Source organism: Parasteatoda tepidariorum, chromosome 5 (genome assembly GCF_982258835.1).
Source record: "Parasteatoda tepidariorum strain Cologne lab strain chromosome 5, Ptep-v5.0, whole genome shotgun sequence".
Taxonomy (NCBI): domain Eukaryota; kingdom Metazoa; phylum Arthropoda; class Arachnida; order Araneae; family Theridiidae; genus Parasteatoda; species Parasteatoda tepidariorum.
In genome coordinates, this window is record NC_141759.1 from 121193011 (window position 1) to 121214109 (window position 21099).

Sequence of the window (21099 nt, forward strand, 5' to 3'; positions counted from 1 at the left end):
ATCTGCGGATCCTCCAAAATAATCTATGGGCTTATAATATATACTGGCTTATAATATATACTTGCATATACTTGCTGATATTATATACTTGCATATATTCGCAGATATTAGATACTTGCTTATAATATATACTTGCTTATAATATATACTAGAATATACTTGCTTATAATATATACTAGTATATACTTGCTTATAATATATACAAGAATATACTTGCTTATAATATATACTTGCATATACTTGCTTTTAATATATACTTGCATATAATATATACTTGCATATAATATATACTTGTATATACTTGCTTATAATATATACTTGCATATACTTATAATATATACTTGCATATACTCTATTATATATGGTGGTGGAGGTGGTGGTGGAGGTGGTACGTATTCCTCTTGGGCCGGAACAAGGCTAGACCTCGTCCAGAAGCCCGTTCACCGACAGAAAAATCAAACACCATCTGCGGATCCTCCAAAATAATCTATGGGCTTATAATGTATTCTGGCTTATAATATATACTTGCATATACTCGCTGATATTATATACTAAAGCGGTCGGAAATTACCAATGTGAATTCAGGCCTCAAAGGTCTACCATTGACCAAATTCATACTCTAAGACAGATCCTTGAAAAAACTAAAGAGTTCAACATCAGGACTTTTCACCTATTTATAGACTTCAAAGCTGCCTACGACTGTATTAAAAGAGATAAATTACTTGAAGCGATGAACGAGTTCGGAATTCCTACAAAACTCGTAAGTCTCACCCGTGCCACTATCAACAATATGAGATGCAGGATTAAAATCCAAAGCCATCTATCTGAACCTTTCATTACCGAAAGAGGCCTGCGCCAGGGAGACTCTCTTGCTTGTCTGCTTTTTAACCTGGCATTGGAGAAATGCATTCGGGATAGCGGATTAAACCGAGGAGGATCTATTTGGAACAGATCTCTCCAAATCCTCGCTTATGCGGACGACATTGATATCATTGGAAGATCAGAACGGGCTGTTAAAGATGCCTTTCAAGCCCTTGAGGCCTCTGCTATAAATATGGGCCTTTCCATTAACGAAGACAAGACCAAATTCATGGAGTTTTCAAGCTCAACTGTAAACTATAGTGAACCTTTGCAGATAAACGGACATTCCTTTGAAAAGGTTAAAGAATTTAAGTATCTTGGTACAATAATCAACGACCAAAACAAACTGAAACCTGAAATTGACAATAGAATCAATATGGCCAACAGATGTTTTTTTGGACTAAAAAGTCAACTAAGATCGAATTTTATTAGCCAAAAAACAAAACTAAAATTATATAAGACACTCATTCTGCCTGTCTTGCTATACGGAAACGAATCGTGGACTTTAAACCTTGACGTACAAAGCCCGATAGAAACGTTTGAAAGAAAGATACTTAGAACTATCTTTGGTGCCATACCAGAGGGGGGATGTTGGCGAACACGGTACAACTTTGAACTTTATGGGCTCTATAAACATCCTCAAATTATGCAGATAATCCGAAGCAACCGACTAAGATGGCTCGGACATATATGGAGAGGCTCTGAAGATAGCCCTGTAAAATTTGCCACCTTCAAGAACCCTCAGGGGTCCCGCTCTAGAGGTAGACCACCTACTCTATGGCTCAAAGACACTGAAAACGACCTCAAAGTCCTGAAACTTAAGAACTGGAGGGGAGTTGCCATGGACAGAGGAAGCTGGAGAAGGCGTGCTGTTGAGGCAGCCAAGGCCTGCAAAGGGCTGTTGCGCTCCTGAAGAAGATATACTTGCTTATATTATATACTTGCATAACCTTGCTTATATTATATACTTGCTAATAATATATATATTGCAGAAATCTGCTTATTATATACTTGCATATGCTCGCTTATATTATATACTTGCATATACTCGCTTATATTATATACTTGCATATACTCGCTTATATTATATACTTGCATATACTCGCTTATATTATATGCTTGCTTATAACATATACTTGCATATACTTGCTTATAATGGTGGTGGTACGTATTCCTCTTGGGCCGGAACAAGGCTAGACCACGTCCAGCAGCCCGTTCACCGACAGAAAATTAAACACCATCTGCGGATCCTCCAAAATAATCTATGGGCTTATAATATATACTTGAATATACTCGCTGATATTATATACTTGCATATATTCGCTGATATTAGATACTTGCTTATAATATATACTTGCTTATAATATATACTTGCTTATAATATATACTAGAATATACTTGCTTATAATATACTTGCTTATAATATATACAAGAATATACTTGCTTATAATATATACTTGTATATACTTGCTTATAATATATACTTGCATATACTTGCTTATATATGGTGGTGGAGGTGGTACGTATTCCTCTTGGGCCGGAACAAGGCTAGACCACGTCCAGAAGCCCGTTCACCGACAGAAAAATCAAACAACATCTGCGGATCCTCCAAAATAATCTATGGGCTTATAATGTATACTGGCTTATAATATAGACTTGCATATACTCGCTGATATTATATACTTGCATATATTCGCTGATATTAGATACTTGCTTATAATATATACTTGCTTATAATATATACATGCTTATAATATATACTTGAATATACTTGCTTATATATGGTGGTGGAGGTGGTGGTGGTGGTGGTACGTATTCCTCTTAGGCCGGAACAAGGCTAGACCACGTCCAGGAACCCGTTCACCGACATAAAATCAAACACCATCTGCGGATCCTCCAAAATAATCTATGGGCTTATAATATATACTGGCTTATAATATATACTTGCATATACTCGTTGATATTATATACTTGCATATATTCGCTGATAGTAGATACTTGCTTATAATATATACTTGCTTATAATATATACTAGAATATACTTGCTTATAATATATACAAGTATATACTTGCTTATAATATATACAAGAATATACTTGCTTATAATATATACTTGCATATACTTATAATATATACTTGCATATACTTAATTATATATGGTGGTGGAGGTGGGACGTATTCCTCTTGGGCCGGAACAAGGCTAGACCACGTCCAGAAGCCCGTTCACCGACAGAAAAATCAAACACCATCTGCGGATCCTCCAAAATATTCTATGGGCTTATAATTTATACTGGCTTATAATATATACTTGCATATACTCGCTGATATTATATACTTGCATATATTCGCTGATATTAGATACTTGCTTATAATATATACTTGCTTATAATATATACTTGTATATATTTGCTTATAATATATTCTTGCATATACTTATAATATATACTTGCATATACTTGCTTATATATGGTGGTGGAGGAGGTGGTGGTGGTGGTACGTATTCATCTTGGGCCGGAACAAGGCTAGACCACGTCCAGGAACCCGTTCACCGACATAAAATCAAACACCATCTGCGGATCCTCCAAAATAATCTATGGGCTTATAATATATACTGGCTTATAATATATACTTGCATATACTCGCCGATATTATATACTTGCATATATTCGCTGATATTAGATACTTGCTTATAATATATACTTGCTAATAATATATACTAGAATATACTTGCTGATAATATATACTTGCTGATAATATATACTAGTATATACTTGCTTTTAATATATACTTGCATATAATATATACTTGTATATACTTGCTTATAATATATACTTGCATATACTTATAATATATACTTGCATATACTTGCTTATATATGGTGGTGGAGGAGGTGGTGGTACGTATTCATCTTGGACCGGAACAAGGCTAGACCACGTCCAGGAGAACGTTCACCGACAGAAAAATCAAACACCATCTGCGGATCCTCCAAAATAATCTATGGGCTTATAATGTATACTGGCTTATAATATATACTTGCATATACTCGCTGATATTATATACTTGCATATATTCGCTGATATTAGATACTTGCTTATAATATATACTTGCTTATAATATATACTAGAATATACTTGCTTATAATATATACAAGAATATACTTGCTTATAATATATACATGCTTATAATATATACTTGCATATACTTGCTTATAATATATACTTGCATATACTTGCTTATAATATATAATTGCATATACTTGCTTATAATATATACTTGCTTATAATATATACTTGCTTATAATATATACTTGCATATACTCGCTTATATTACATACTTGCATATACTCGCTTATATTATAAACTTGCATATACTCGCTTATATTATAAATTAGCATATACTCGCTTGTATTATATACTTGCAAATACTCGCTTATATTATATACTTGCATATACTTTCTTATAATATACACTTGCATATACTTGCTTATAATATATACTTGCATATACTTGATTATAATATATAATTGCATATACTTACATATAATATATACTTGCATATACTTGCTTATAATAGATGCATATACTTGCTTATAAAATATACTTGCATATACTTGCTTATATTATATGCTTGCATATACTCGCTTATATTATATACTTGCAAATACTCGCTTATATTATATACTTGCATATACTTGCTTATAATATATGCTTGCATATACTTGCTTATAATATATACTTGCATATTCTTTCTTATAATATATACTTGCATATAATTGCTTATAATATATATACTTGCTTATAACATATACTTGCATATACTTGCTTATAATGGTGGTGGTACGTATTCCTCTTGGGCCGGAACAAGGCTAGACCACGTCCAGCAGCCCGTTCACCGACAGAAAATTAAACACCATCTGCGGATCCTCCAAAATAATCTATGGGCTTATATTTTATACTGGCTTATAATATATACTTGCATAAACTCGCTGATATTATATACTTGCATATATTCGCTGATATTAGATACTTGCTTATAATATATACTTGCTCATAATATATACTTGCTTATAATATATACTTGTGTATATTTGCTTATAATATATACTTGCATATACTTGCTTATATATGGTGGTGGAGGAGGTGGTGGTGGTGGTGGTTGTTCGTATTCATCTTGGGCCGGAACAAGGCTAGACCACGTCCAGGAACCCGTTCTCCGACTTAAAATCAAACACCATCTGCAGATCCTCCAAAATAATCTAAGGGCTTATAATATATACTGGCTTATAATATATACTTGCATATACTCGCTGATATTATATACTTGCATATATTCGCTGATATTAGATACTTGCTTATAATATATACTTGCTTATAATATATACTGGAATATACTTGCTTATAATATATACTGGAATATACTTGCTTATAATATATACAAGAATATATTTGCTTATAATATATACATGCTTATAATATATACTTGCAAATACTTGCTTATAATATATACTTGCATATACTTGCTTATAATATATACTTGCTTATAATATATACTTGCATATGCTTGTTTATATTATATACTTGCATATACTCGCTTATATTATATGCTTGCATATACTCGCTTATATTATAAACTTGCATATACTCGCTTATATTATAAATTAGCATATACTCGCTTATATTATATACTTGCAAATACTCGCTTATATTATATACTTGCATATACTTTCTTATAATATATACTTGCATATACTTGCTTATAATATATACTTGCATATACTTGCTTATAATATATACTTGCATTTGCTTGCTTATAATATATACTTGCATATACTTGCTTATAATATATACTAGCATAACCTTGCTTATATTATATACTTGCTAATAATATATATTGCAGAAATCTGCTTATTATATACTTGCATATGCTCGCTTATATTATATACTTGCATATGCTCGCTTATATTATATACTTGCATATACTCGCTTATATTATATACTTGCATATACTCGCTTATATTATATACTTGCATATACTCGCTTATATTATATACTTGCATATACTCGCTTATATTATATACTTGCATATACTCGCTTATATTATATACTTGCATATACTCGCTTATATTATATACTTGCATATACTCGCTTATATTATATACTTGCATATACTCGCTTATATTATATACTTGCATATACTCGCTTATAATATATACCTGCATATACCTGCTTATAATATATACTTGCATATACTTGCTTATAATATATACTTGCATATTCTTTCTTATAATATATACTTGCATATTCTTTCTTATAATATATACTTGCATATAATTGCTTATAATATATATACTTGCTTATAACATATACTTGCATATACTTGCTTATAATGGTGGTGGTACGTATTTCTCTTGGGCCGGAACAAGGCTAGACCACGTCCAGCAGCCCGTTCACCGACAGAAAATTAAACACCATCTGCGGATCCTCCAAAATAATCTATGGGCTTATAATATATACTGGCTTATAATATATGCTTGCATATACTCGCTGATATTATATACTTGCATATATTCGCTGATATTAGATACTTGCTTATAATATATACTTGCTTATAATATATACTAGAATATACTTGCTTATAATATATACTAGAATATACTTGCTTATAATATATACAAGAATATACTTGCTTATAATATATACAAGAATATACTTGCTTATAATATATACTTGCATATACTTGCTTTTAATATATACTTGCATATAATATATACTTGTATATACTTGCTTATAATATATACTTGCATATACTTGCTTATATATGATGGTGGAGGTGGTGGTGGAGGTGGTACGTATTCCTCTTGGGCCGGAACAAGGCTAGACCACGTCCAGAAGCCCGTTCTCCGACAGAAAAATCAAACACCATCTGCGGATCCTCCAGAATAATCTATGGGCTTATAATGTATACTGGCATATAATATATACTAGCATATACTCGCTGATATTATATACTTGCATATATTCGCTGATATTAGATACTTGCTAATAATATATACTTCCTTATAATATATACTAGAATATACTTGCTTTTAATATATACAAGAACATACTTGCTTATAATGTATACAAGAATATACTTGCTTATAATATATAAATGCTTATAATATAAACTTGCATATACTTGCTTATAATATATACTTGCATATACTTGCTTATAATATATACTTGCATATACTTGCTTATAATATATACTTGCATATACTTGCTTATAATATATACTTGCATATGCTTGTTTATATTATATACTTGCATATACTCGCTTATATTATATGCTTGCATATACTCGCTTATATTATAATTTTGCATATACTCGCTTATATTATAAACTTGCATATACTCGCTTATATTATAAATTAGCATATACTCGCTTATATTATATACTTGCAAATACTCGCTTATATTATATACTTGCATATACTTTCTTATAATATATACTTGCATATACTTGCTTATAATATATACTTGCATATACTTGCTTATAATATATACTTGCATATACTTGCTTATAATATATACTTGCATATACTTGCTTATAATATATACTTGCATAACCTTGCTTATATTATATACTTGCTAATAATATATATATTGCAGAAATCTGCTTATTATATACTTGCATATGCTCGCTTATATTATATACTTGCATATACTCGCTTATATTATATACTTGCATATACTCGCTTATATTATATACTTGCATATACTCGCTTATATTATATACTTGCATATACTCGCTTATATTATATACTTGCATATACTCGCTTATATTATATACTTGCATATACTCGCTTATATTATATACTTGCATATACTCGCTTATATTATATGCTTGCATATACTCGCTTATATTATATGCTTGCATATACTCGCTTATATTATATGCTTGCATATACTCGCTTATATTATATACTTGCATATACTCGCTTATATTATATACTTGCATATACTCGCTTATAATATATACCTGCATATACCTGCTTATAATATATACTTGCATATACTTGCTTATAATATATACTTGCATATTCTTTCTTATAATATATATACTTGATTATAACATATACTTGCATATACTTGCTTATAATGGTGGTGGTACGTATTTCTCTTGGGCCGGAACAAGGCTAGACCACGTCCAGCAGCCCGTTCACCGACAGAAAATTAAACACCATCTGCGGATCCTCCAAAATAATCTATGGGCTTATAATATATACTTGAATATACTCGCTGATATTATATACTTGCATATATTCGCTGATATTAGATACTTGCTTATAATATATACTTGCTTATAATATATACTTGCTTATAATATATACTAGAATATACTTGCTTATAAAATATACTAGAATATACTTGCTTATAAAATATACAAGAATATACTTGCTTATAATATATACAAGAATATACTTGCTTATAATATATACTTGCATATACTTGCTTTTAATATATACTTGCATATAATATATACTTGTACATACTTGCTTATAATATATACTTCCTTATAATATATACTTCCTTATAATATATACTTGCTTATAATATATACTAGAATATACTTGCTTATAATATATACTTGTATATATTTGCTTATAATATATACTTGCATATACTTATTATATATACTTGCATATAATTATAATATATACTTGCATATACTTGCTTATATATGGTGGTGGAGGTGGTGGTGGTGGTGGTGGTACGTATTTCTCTTGGGATGGAACAAGGCTAGACCACGTCCAGGAGCCCGTTCACCGACAGAAAATAAAACACCATCTGCGGATCCTCCAAAATAATCTATGGGCTAATAATATATACTTGCTTATAATATATACTTGCTTATAATATATACTAGAATATACTTGCAAATAATATATACTAGAATATACTTGCTTATAATATATACATGCTTATAATATATACTTGAATATACTTGCTTATATATGGAGGTGGTGTTGGTGGTGGTGGTGGTGGTACGTATTTCTCTTAGGCCAGAACAAGGCTAGACCACGTCCAGGAACCCGTTCTCCGACATAAAATCAAACACCATCTGCGGATCCTCCAAAATAATCTATGGGCTTATAATATATACTGGCTTATAATATATACTTGCATATACTCGTTGATATTATATACTTGCATATATTCGCTGATATTAGATACTTGCTTATAATATATACTTGCTTATAATATATACTAGAATATACTTGCTTATAATATATACAAGTATATACTTGCTTATAATATATACAAGAATATACTTGCTTATAATATATACTTGCATATACTTACTCTTAATATATACTTGCATATAATATATACTTGTATATACTTGCTTATAATATATACTTGCATATACTTATAATATATACTTGCATATACTTAATTATATATGGTGGAGGAGGTGGGACGTATTCCTCTTGGGCCGGAACAAGGCTAGACCACGTCCAGGAACCCGTTCACCGACATAAAATCAAACACCATCTGCGGATCCTCCAAAATAATCTATGGGCTTATAATATATACTGGCTTATAATATATACTTGCATATACTCGCTGATATTATATAAATTGCTGTTTGTAGAAAATGCAACACCATGAAGGAATCATCAGAATCAAATGAAATTCGCAGAAAATGTCAATTATAGGATATTATGCAAATTAATAAAGTTTCAGAGCCATCGCGCTTGCGTGGCGCGCGCAGCGCCCTCTGAATTGATGCTGAAAGCGTATAAATAAAGTGCTGTAGCGGGACGTTGAAAATAGTCTATGATTATTTGTTAGTGGCAAACGTTTAGTGAGACCTGAGTATGCCTCCACGACGGAAGAATAAGAAATTCAAGCAACTTACGGAGTTTGAACGAGGGAGGATAATCGGCCTTCGAGAAGGAGGATTTTCCTATCGCGCAATAGCAGCTCGTATGCAGCGGAACAGTTCCACAGTGATGCGAGTTTGGAAGCAGTGGACCGACGAGCACCGAACAACTCGAAAAACAGGCACTGGACGACAGAAGGTGACGTCAGAGCGCGATGATCGACACCTGCTCCGCATGGCGGTGAATGATCGCACAGCTTCCTCCAGGCAGCTGGCAGCACATTGGTCTACTGCTACAGGTGTACAATTGTCGGCTTCGTCAATTCGTCGTCGTCTGCTGCGCCGTGGATTGCGTGCAAGGGTGCCATTATACAGGATTCCCCTCACGGCGGATCATCGACGGCTGCGTCGGCATTTGGCTCTTGAGCACAGAGACTGGCGAGCTGATTGGCACCAAGTTGTCTTTTCAGATGAATCACGCTTCAATTTGTGGACCCATGATGGCCGTGTTCGTGTTAGACGTTATGCCGGTCAACGCTGCCTTCCTGAGTGTATTATTGAACGACATAGTGGTCGAACACCCGGAGTTATGGTCTGGGGTGCGATTTCGTATCATGGACGATCCAATTTGATACGAATTGAGGGTAATCTCAATAGCAACAGATACGTCCGTGAAGTGCTACAGCCCGAAGTCGTTCCTTTCCTTCAAGGCATCCCTGGAGCTATCTTTCAGCAGGATAATGCACGCCCACATGTTGCGCGGACTGTTAGAGACTTCTGTTCAGCACAACGCATGCAACTTCTTCCTTGGCCTGCTTATTCGCCGGATATGTCGCCTATTGAGCACGTGTGGGATATGGTTGGTCGGCGTCTCACTCGTGATCCGCGTCCTGCAGTTTCCAAAGACGAACTTTGGTTGCGCATACAAGCGATATGGAATTCTCTTCCTCAAGCAGATATTCAACATCTGTTTGACTCCTTGCCACGTCGTATAGCAGCACTTATTGCAGCGCGTGGTGGCTGCACCAAATACTGATTTCGGACGCTTAATTTGTTTCTTTTGTTTTGAAAATTTCATCATTTATTTGTATCAGTACAAGTCGTTTCTGCATTAAATTTCATTTGATTCTGATGATTCTTTCATGGTGTTGCATTTTCTACAAACAGCAGTTTACTTGCATATATTCGCTGATATTAGATACTTGCTAATAATATATACTTGCTTATAATATATACTAGAATATACTTGCTTATAATATATACAAGAATATACTTGCTTATAATATATACATGCTTATAATATAAAATTGCATATACTTGCTTATAATATATACTTGCATATACTTGCTTATAATATATACTTGCATATACTCGCTTATATTATAAACTTGCATATACTCGCTTATATTATATACTTGCAAATACTCGCTTATATTATATACTTGCAAATACTCGCTTATATTATATACTTGCATATACTTTCTTATAATATATACTTGCATATACTTGCTTATAATATATACTTGCATATACTTGCTTATAATATATACTCGCATATATTATATACTTGCAAATACTCACTTATATTATATACTTGCATATACTTACATATAATATATACTTGCATATACTTGCTTATAATATATACTTGCATATACTTGCTTATATTATATACTTGCATATACTTGCTTATAATATATACTTGCATATACTCGCTTATAATATATACTTGCATATACTTGCTTATAATATACACTTGCATATACTTGCTTATAATATATACTTGCATATTCTTTCTTATAATATATACTTGCACATAATTGCTTATAATATATATACTTGCTTATAACATATACTTGCATATACTTGCTTATAATGGTGGTGGTACGTATTCCTCTTGGACCGGAACAAGGCTAGACCACGTCCAGCAGCCCGTTCTCCGACAGAAAATTAAACACCATCTGCGGATCCTCCAAAATAATCTATGGGCTTATAATTTATACTGGCTTATAATATATACTTGCATATACTCGCTGATATTATATACTTGCATATATTCGCTGATATTAGATACTTGCTTATAATATATACTTGCTTATAATATATACTTGCTTATAATATATACTTGTATATATTTGCTTATAATATATTCTAGCATATACTTATAATATATACTTGCATATACTTGCTTATATATGGTGGTGGAGGAGGTGGTGGTGGTGGTACGGATTCATCTTGGGCCCGAACAAGGCTGGACCACGTCCAGGATACCGTTCACCGACATAAAATCAAACACCATCTGCGGATCCTCCAAAATAATCTATGGGCTTATAATATATACTGGCTTATAATATAAACTTGCATATACTCGCCGATATTATATACTTGCATATATTCGCTGATATTAGATACTTGCTTATAATATATACTTGCTAATAATACATACTAGAATATACTTGCTGATAATATATACTAGTATATACTTGCTTTTAATATATACTTGCATATAATATATACTTGTATATACTTGCTTATAATATATACTTGCATATACTTATAATATATACTTGCATATACTTGCTTATAATATATACTTGCATATGCTTGTTTATATTATATACTTGCATATACTCGCTTATATTATATACTTGCATATACTCGCTTATATTATAAACTTGCATATACTCGCTTATATTATAAATTAGCATATACTCGCTTATATTATATACTTGCAAATACTCGCTTATATTATATACTTGCATATACTTTCTTATAATATATACTTGCATATACTTGCTTATAATATATACTTGCTTATACTTGCTTATAATATATGCTTGCATATACTTACATATAATATATACTTGGATATACTTGCTTATAATAGATGCATATACTTGCTTATAATATATACTTGCATATACTTGCTTATAATATATACTTGCATATACTTGCTTATAATATATACTTGCATATACTTGCTTATAATATATACTTGCATATACTTGCTTATAATATATACTTGCATATACTTGCTTATAATATATACTTGCATATACTTGCTTATAATATATACTTGCATAACCTTGCTTATATTATATACTACTTGCTAATAATATATATATTGCAGAAATCTGCTTATTATATACTTGCATATGCTCGCTTATATTATATACTTGCATATACTCGCTTATATTATGTACTTGCATATACTCGCTTATATTATATACTTGCATATACTCGCTTATATTATATACTTGCATATACTCGCTTATATTATATACTTGCATATACTCGCTTATATTATATGCTTGCATATACTCGCTTATATTATATGCTTGTATATACTCGCTTATATTATATACTTGCATATACTCGCTTATATTATATACTTGCATATACTCGCTTATAATATATACCTGCATATACCTGCTTATTATATATACTTGCATATACTTGCTTATAATATATACTTGCATATTCTTTCTTATAATATATACTTGCATATTGCTTATAATATATATACTTGCTTATAACATATACTTGCATATACTTGCTTATAATGGTGGTGGTACGTATTCCTCTTGGGCCGGAACAAGGCTAGACCACGTCCAGCAGCCCGTTCACCGTCAGAAAATTAAACACCATCTGCGGATCCTCCAAAATAATCTATGGGCTTATAATATATACTGGCTTATAATATATACTTGCATATACTCGCTGATATTATATACTTGCATATATTCGCTGATATTAGATACTTGCTTATAATATATACTTGCTTATAATATATACTAGAATATACTTGCTTATAATATATACTAGAATATACTTGCTTATAATATATACAAGAATATACTTGCTTATAATATATACAAGAATATACTTGCTTATAATATATACTTGCATATACTTGCTTTTAATATATACTTGCATATAATATATACTTGTATATACTTGCTTATAATATATACTTGCTAATAATATATACTTGCTAATAATATATACTTGCTTATAATATATACTAGAATATACTTGCATATAATATATGCTAGAATATACTTGCTTATAATATATACATGCTTATAATATATACTTTTATATACTTGCTTATATATGGTGGTGGAGGTGGTGGTGGTGGTACGCATTCCTCTTGGGCCGGAACAAGGCTAGACCTCGTCCAGGAGCCCGTTCACCGACAGAAAAATCAAACACCATCTGCGGATCCTCCAAAATAATCTATGGGCTTATAATGTATACTGGCTTATAATATATACTTGCATATACTCGCTGATATTATATACTTGCATATATTCGCTGATATTAGATACTTTAATAATATATACTTCCTTATAATATATACTAGAATATACTTGCTTATAATATATACAAGAACATACTTGCTTATAATATATACAAGATTATACTTGCTTATAATATATAAATGCTTATAATATAAACTTGCATATACTTGCTTATAATATATACTTGCATATACTTGCTTATAATATATACTTGCATATACTTGCTTATAATATATACTTGCATATACTCGCTTATATTATATACTTGCAAATACTCGCTTATATTATATACTTGCATATACTCGCTTATATTATAAACTTGCATATACTCGCTTATATTATAAACTTGCATATACTCGCTTATATTATAAACTTGCATATACTCGCTTATATTATATACTTGCAAATACTCGCTTATATTATATACTTGCATATACTTTCATATAATATATACTTGCATATACTTGCATATACTTGCTTATAATATATACTTGCATATACTTGCTTATAATATATGCTTGCATATACTCGCATATATTATATACTTGCAAATACTCACTTATATTATATACTTGCATATACTTACATATAATATATACTTGCATATACTTGCTTATAATATATACTTGCATATACTTGCTTATAATATATACTTGCATATACTTTCTTATAATATATACTTGCATATACTTGCATATACTTGCTTATAATATATACTTGCATATACTTGCTTATAATATATGCTTGCATATACTCGCATATATTATATACTTGCAAATACTCACTTATATTATATACTTGCATATACTTACATATAATATATACTTGCATATACTTGCTTATAATATATACTTGCATATACTTGCTTATAATATATACTTGCATATACTTTCTTATAATATATACTTGCATATACTTTCTTATAATATATACTTGCATATACTTTCTTATAATATATACTTGCATATACTTGCTTATAATATATACTTGCATATACTTGCTTATAATATATACTTGCATATACTTGCTTATAATATATACTTGCATATACTTGCTTATAATATATACTTGCATAACCTTGCTTATATTATGTACTTGCTAATAATATATATATTGCAGAAATCTGCTTATTATATACTTGCATATGCTCGCTTGTATTATATACTTGCATATGCTCGCTTATATTATATACTTGCATATATTCGCTGATATTGGATACTTGCTTATAATATATACTTGCTTATAATATATACTTGCTTATAATATATACTAGAATATACTTGCTTATAATATATACTTGTATATATTTGCTTATGATATATACTTGCATATACTTATAATATATACTTGCATATACTTGCTTATATATGGTGGTGGAGGTGGTGGTGGTGGTACGTATTCCTCTTAGGCCGGAACAAGGCTAGACCACGTCCAGGAACCCGTTCACCGACATAAAATCAAACACCATCTGCGGATCCTCCAATATAATCTATGGGCTTATAATATATACTGGCTTATAATATATACTTGCATATACTCGCTGATATTATATACTTGCATATATTCGCTAATATTAGATACTTGCTTATAATATATACTTGCTTATAATATATACTAGAATATACTTGCTTATAATATATACGAGTATATACTTGCTTATAATATATACAAGAATATACTTGCTTATAATATATACATGCTTATAATATAAAATTGCATATATTTGCTTATAATATATACATGCTTAAAATATAAAATTTTATACTTGCTTATAATATATACTTGCATATACTTGCTTATAATATATACTTGCATATACTTGTTTATATTATATACTTGCATATACTCGCTTATATTATATACTTGCATATACTCGCTTATATTATAAACTTGCATATACTCGCTTATATTATAAACTTGCATATGCTGGCTTATAATATATACTTGCATATACTCGCTGATATTAAATACTTTCATATATTCGCTGATATTAGATACTTTCTAATAATATATACTTGCTTATAATATATACTAGAATATACTTGCTTATAATATATACTAGAATATACTTGCTTATAATATATACAAGAATATACTTGCTTATAATATATTCTAGAATATACTTGCTTATAATATATACAAGAATTTACTTGCTTATAATATATACATGCTTATAATATATCCTTGCTTATAATATATACTTGTATATACTTGCTTATAATATATTCTTGCATATACTTATAATATATACTTGCATATACTTGCTTATATATGGTGATGGAGGTGAAGGTGGTGGTGGTACGTATTCCTCTTGTTCTGGAACAAGGCTAGACCACGTCCAGGATCCCGTTCACCGACAGAAAATCAAACACCATCTGCGGAACCTCCAAAATAATCTATGGGCTTATAATATATACTTGCTTATAATATATACTTGCTTATAATATATACATGCTTATAATATAAAATTTTATACTTGCTTATAATATATACTTGCTTATAATATATACTTGCATATACTTGTTTATATTATATACTTGCATATACTCGCTTATATTATATACTTGCATATACTCGCTTATATTATAAACTTGCATATACTCGCTTATATTATAAACTTGCATATACTCGCTTATATTATATACTTGCAAATACTCGCTTATATTATATACTTGCATATACTTGCTTATAATAAATACTTCCATATACTTGCTTATAATATATACTTGCATATACTTGCTTATAATATATACTTGCATATATTTGCTTATAATATATACTTGCATATACTTGCTTATAATATATACTTGCATAACCTTGCTTATATTATATACTTGCTAATAATATATATATTGCAGAAATCTGCTTATTATATACTTGCATATGCTCGCTTGTATTATATACTTGCATATGCTCGCTTATATTATATACTTGCATATATTCGCTGATATTGGATACTTGCTGATAATATATACTTGCTTATAATATATACTTGCTTATAATATATACTAGAATATACTTGCTTATAATATATACTAGAATATACTTGCTTTAATATATACAAGAATATACACCCTTATAATATATACAAGAATATACTTGCTTATAATATATACTTGCATACACTTGCTTTTAATATATACTTGCATATAATATATACTTGTATATACTTGCTTATAATATATACTTGCATATACTTGCTTATATATGGTAGTGGAGGTGGTGGTGGAGGTGGTACGTATTCCTCTTGGGCCGGAACAAGGCTAGACCACGTCCAGATGCCCGTTCAAAGACAGAAAAATCAAACACCATCTGCGGATCCTCCAAAATAATCTATGGGCTTATAATGTATACTGGCTTATAATATATACTTGCATATACTCGCTGATATTATATACTTGCATATATTCGCTGATATTAGATACTTGCTTATAATATATACTTCCTTATAATATATACTAGCTTATAATATATACTAGAATATACTTGCATATAATATATACTAGAATATACTTGCTTATAATATATACATGCTTATAATATATACTTGCATATACTTGCTTATATATGGTGGTGGAGGTGGTGGTGGTGGTACGTATTCCTCTTAGGCCGGAACAAGGCTAGACCACGTCCAGGAACCCGTTCACCGACATAAAATCAAACACCATCTGCGGATCCTCCAAAATAATCTATGGGCTTATAATATATACTGGCTTATAATATATACTTGCATATACTCGCTGATATTATATACTTGCATATATTCGCTAATATGAGATACTTGCTTATAATATATTCTTGCTTATAATATATACTAGAATATACTTGCTTATAATATATACTAGTATATACTTGCTTATAATATATACAAGAATATACTTGCTTATAATATATACATGCTTATAATATAAAATTGCATATACTTGCTTATAATATATACATGCTTATAATATAAAATTTTATACTTGCTTATAATATATACTTGCATATACTTGCTTATAATATAAAATTTTATACTTGCTTATAATATATACTTGCATATACTTGCTTATAATATATGCTTGCATATACTTGTTTATATTATATACTTGGATATACTCGCTTATATTATGTACTTGCATATACTCGCTTATATTATAAACTTGCATATACTGGCTTATAATATATACCTGCATATACTCACTGATATTATATACTTGCATATATTCGCTGATATTAGATACTTTCTAATAATATATACTTGCTTATAATATATACTAGAATATACTTGCTTATAATATATACTAGAATATACTTGCTTATAATATATACTAGAATATACTTGCTTATAATATATACAAGAATTTACTTGCTTATAATATATACATGCTTATAATATATCCTTGCTTATAATATATACTTGTATATACTTGCTTATACTATATACTTGCATAACTTGCTTATATATGGTGGTGGAGGTGAAGGTGGTGGTGGTACGTATTCCTCTTGGACTGGAACAAGGCTAGACCACGTCCAGGAGCCCGTTCACCGACAGAAAATCAAACACCATCTGCGGATCCTCCAAAATAATCTATGGGCTTATAATATATACTTGCTTATAATATATACTAGAATATACTTGCTTATAATCTATACATGCTTATAATATATACTTGCTTGTAATATACATTTGCATATACTTGCATATACTCGCTTATACTATATACGTGCATATACTCGCTTATATTATATACTTGCATATACACGCTTATATTATATACTTGCATATATTCGCTGATATTAGATACTTGCTTATAATATAAACTTGCTTATAATATATACTTGCTTATAATATATACTAGAATATACTTGCTTATAATATATACTAGAATATACTTGCTTATAATATATACAAGAATATACTTGCTTATAATATATACTTGCATATACTTGCTTATATATGGTGGTGGAGGTGGTGGTGGAGGTGCTTATAATATATACTAGAATTACTTGCTTATAATATATACTTGCATATATTTGCTTATATATGGTGGTGGAGGTGGTACGTATTCCTCTTGGGCCGGAACAAGGCTAGACCACGTCCAGGAGCCCGTTCACCGACAGAAAAATCAAGCACCATCTGCGGATCCTCCAATATAATCTATGGGTTTATAATGTATACTGGCTTATAATATATACTTGCATATACTTGCTTATATATGGTGGTGGAGGTGAAGGTGGTGGTGTTACGTATTCCTCTTGGACTGGAACAAGGCTAGACCACGTCCAGGAGCCCGTTCACCGACAGAAAATCAAACACCATCTGCGGATCCTCCAAAATAATCTATGGGCTTATAATATATACTTGCTTATAATATATACTAGAATATACTTGCTTATAATCTATACATGCTTATAATATATACTTGCTTGTAATATACATTTGCATATACTTGCATATACTCGCTTATATTATATACGTGCATATACTCGCTTATATTATATACTTGCATATACACGCTTATATTATATACTTGCATATATTCGCTGATATTAGATACTTGCTTATAATATAAACTTGCTTATAATATATACTTGCTTATAATATATACTAGAATATACTTGCTTATAATATATACTAGAATATACTTGCTTATAATATATACAAGAATATACTTGCTTATAATATATACTTGCATATACTTGCTTATATATGGTGGTGGAGGTGGTGGTGGAGGTGCTTATAATATATACTAGAATTACTTGCTTATAATATATACTTGCATATACTTGCTTATAATATATACTTGCATATACTTGCTTATAATATATACTTGCATATAATATATACTTGTATATAATATATACTTGCTTATAATATATACTTGCATATTCTTTCTTATAATATATACTTGCATATAATATATACTTGCTTATAATATATACTTGCATATTCTTTCTTATAATATATACTTGCATATAATTGCTTGTAATATATATACTTGCTTATAACATATACTTGCATATACTTGCTTATAATGGTGGTGGTACGCATTCCTCTTGGGCCGGAACAAGGCTAGACCACGTCCAGGAGCCCGTTCACCGACAGAATATCAAACACAATCTGCGGGTCCTTCAAAATAATCTATGGGCTTACAATATATACTTGCTTATAATATATACTTGCTTATAATATATACTAGAATATACTTGCATATAATATATACTAGAATATACTTGCTTATAATATATACATGCTTATAATATATACTTGCATATACTTGCTTATATATGGTGGTGTAGGTGGTGATGGTGGTGGTGGTACGTATTCCTCTTGGGCCGGAACAAGCCTAGACCACGTCCAGGAGCCCGTTCACCGACAGAAAATCAAACACCATCTGCGGGGCCTCCAAAATAATCTATGGGCTTACAATATATACTTGCTTATAATATATACTTGCTTACAATATATACTTGCTTATAATATATACTTGCTTATAATATATACTAGAATATACTTGCATATAATATATACTAGAATATACTTGCTTATAATATATACATGCTTATAATATATACTTGCATATACTTGCTTATATATGGTGGTGGAGGTGGTGGTGGTGGTACGTATTCCTCTTGGGCCGGAACAAGGCTAGACCACGTCCAGGAGCCCGTTCACCGACAGAAAATCAAACACCATCTGCGGATCCTCCAAAATAATCTATGGGATTTAAATATATACTGGCTTATAATATATACTTGCATATACTCGCTGATATTATATACTTCATATATTCGCTTATATTATAAACTTGCATATACTCGCTTATATTATAAACTTGCATATACTCGCTTATATTATATACTTCCAAATACTCGCTTATATTATATACTTGCAAATACTCGCTTATATTATATACTTGCATATACTTGCTTATAATAAATACTTCCATATACTTGCTTATAATATATACTTGCATATACTTGCTTATAATATATACTTGCATATATTTGCTTATAATATATACTTGCATATACTTGCTTATAATATATACTTGCATAACCTTGCTTATATTATATACTTGCT

General features: G+C 30.2%; 1 protein-coding gene across 1 annotated transcript in view; it reads left to right on the plus strand.

The window, feature by feature from the left end:
* The first annotated feature begins 730 nt into the window (after positions 1-730).
* The window catches only part of LOC107449561 (uncharacterized), a 147422-nt gene continuing 127053 nt past the window's right edge, over positions 731-21099 (plus strand). The window contains exon 1 of the mRNA XM_087162975.1: positions 731-1669. Coding sequence (XP_087019101.1) covers positions 731-1669 — 939 coding nt within the window. The remainder of the gene's footprint in view (positions 1670-21099) is intronic.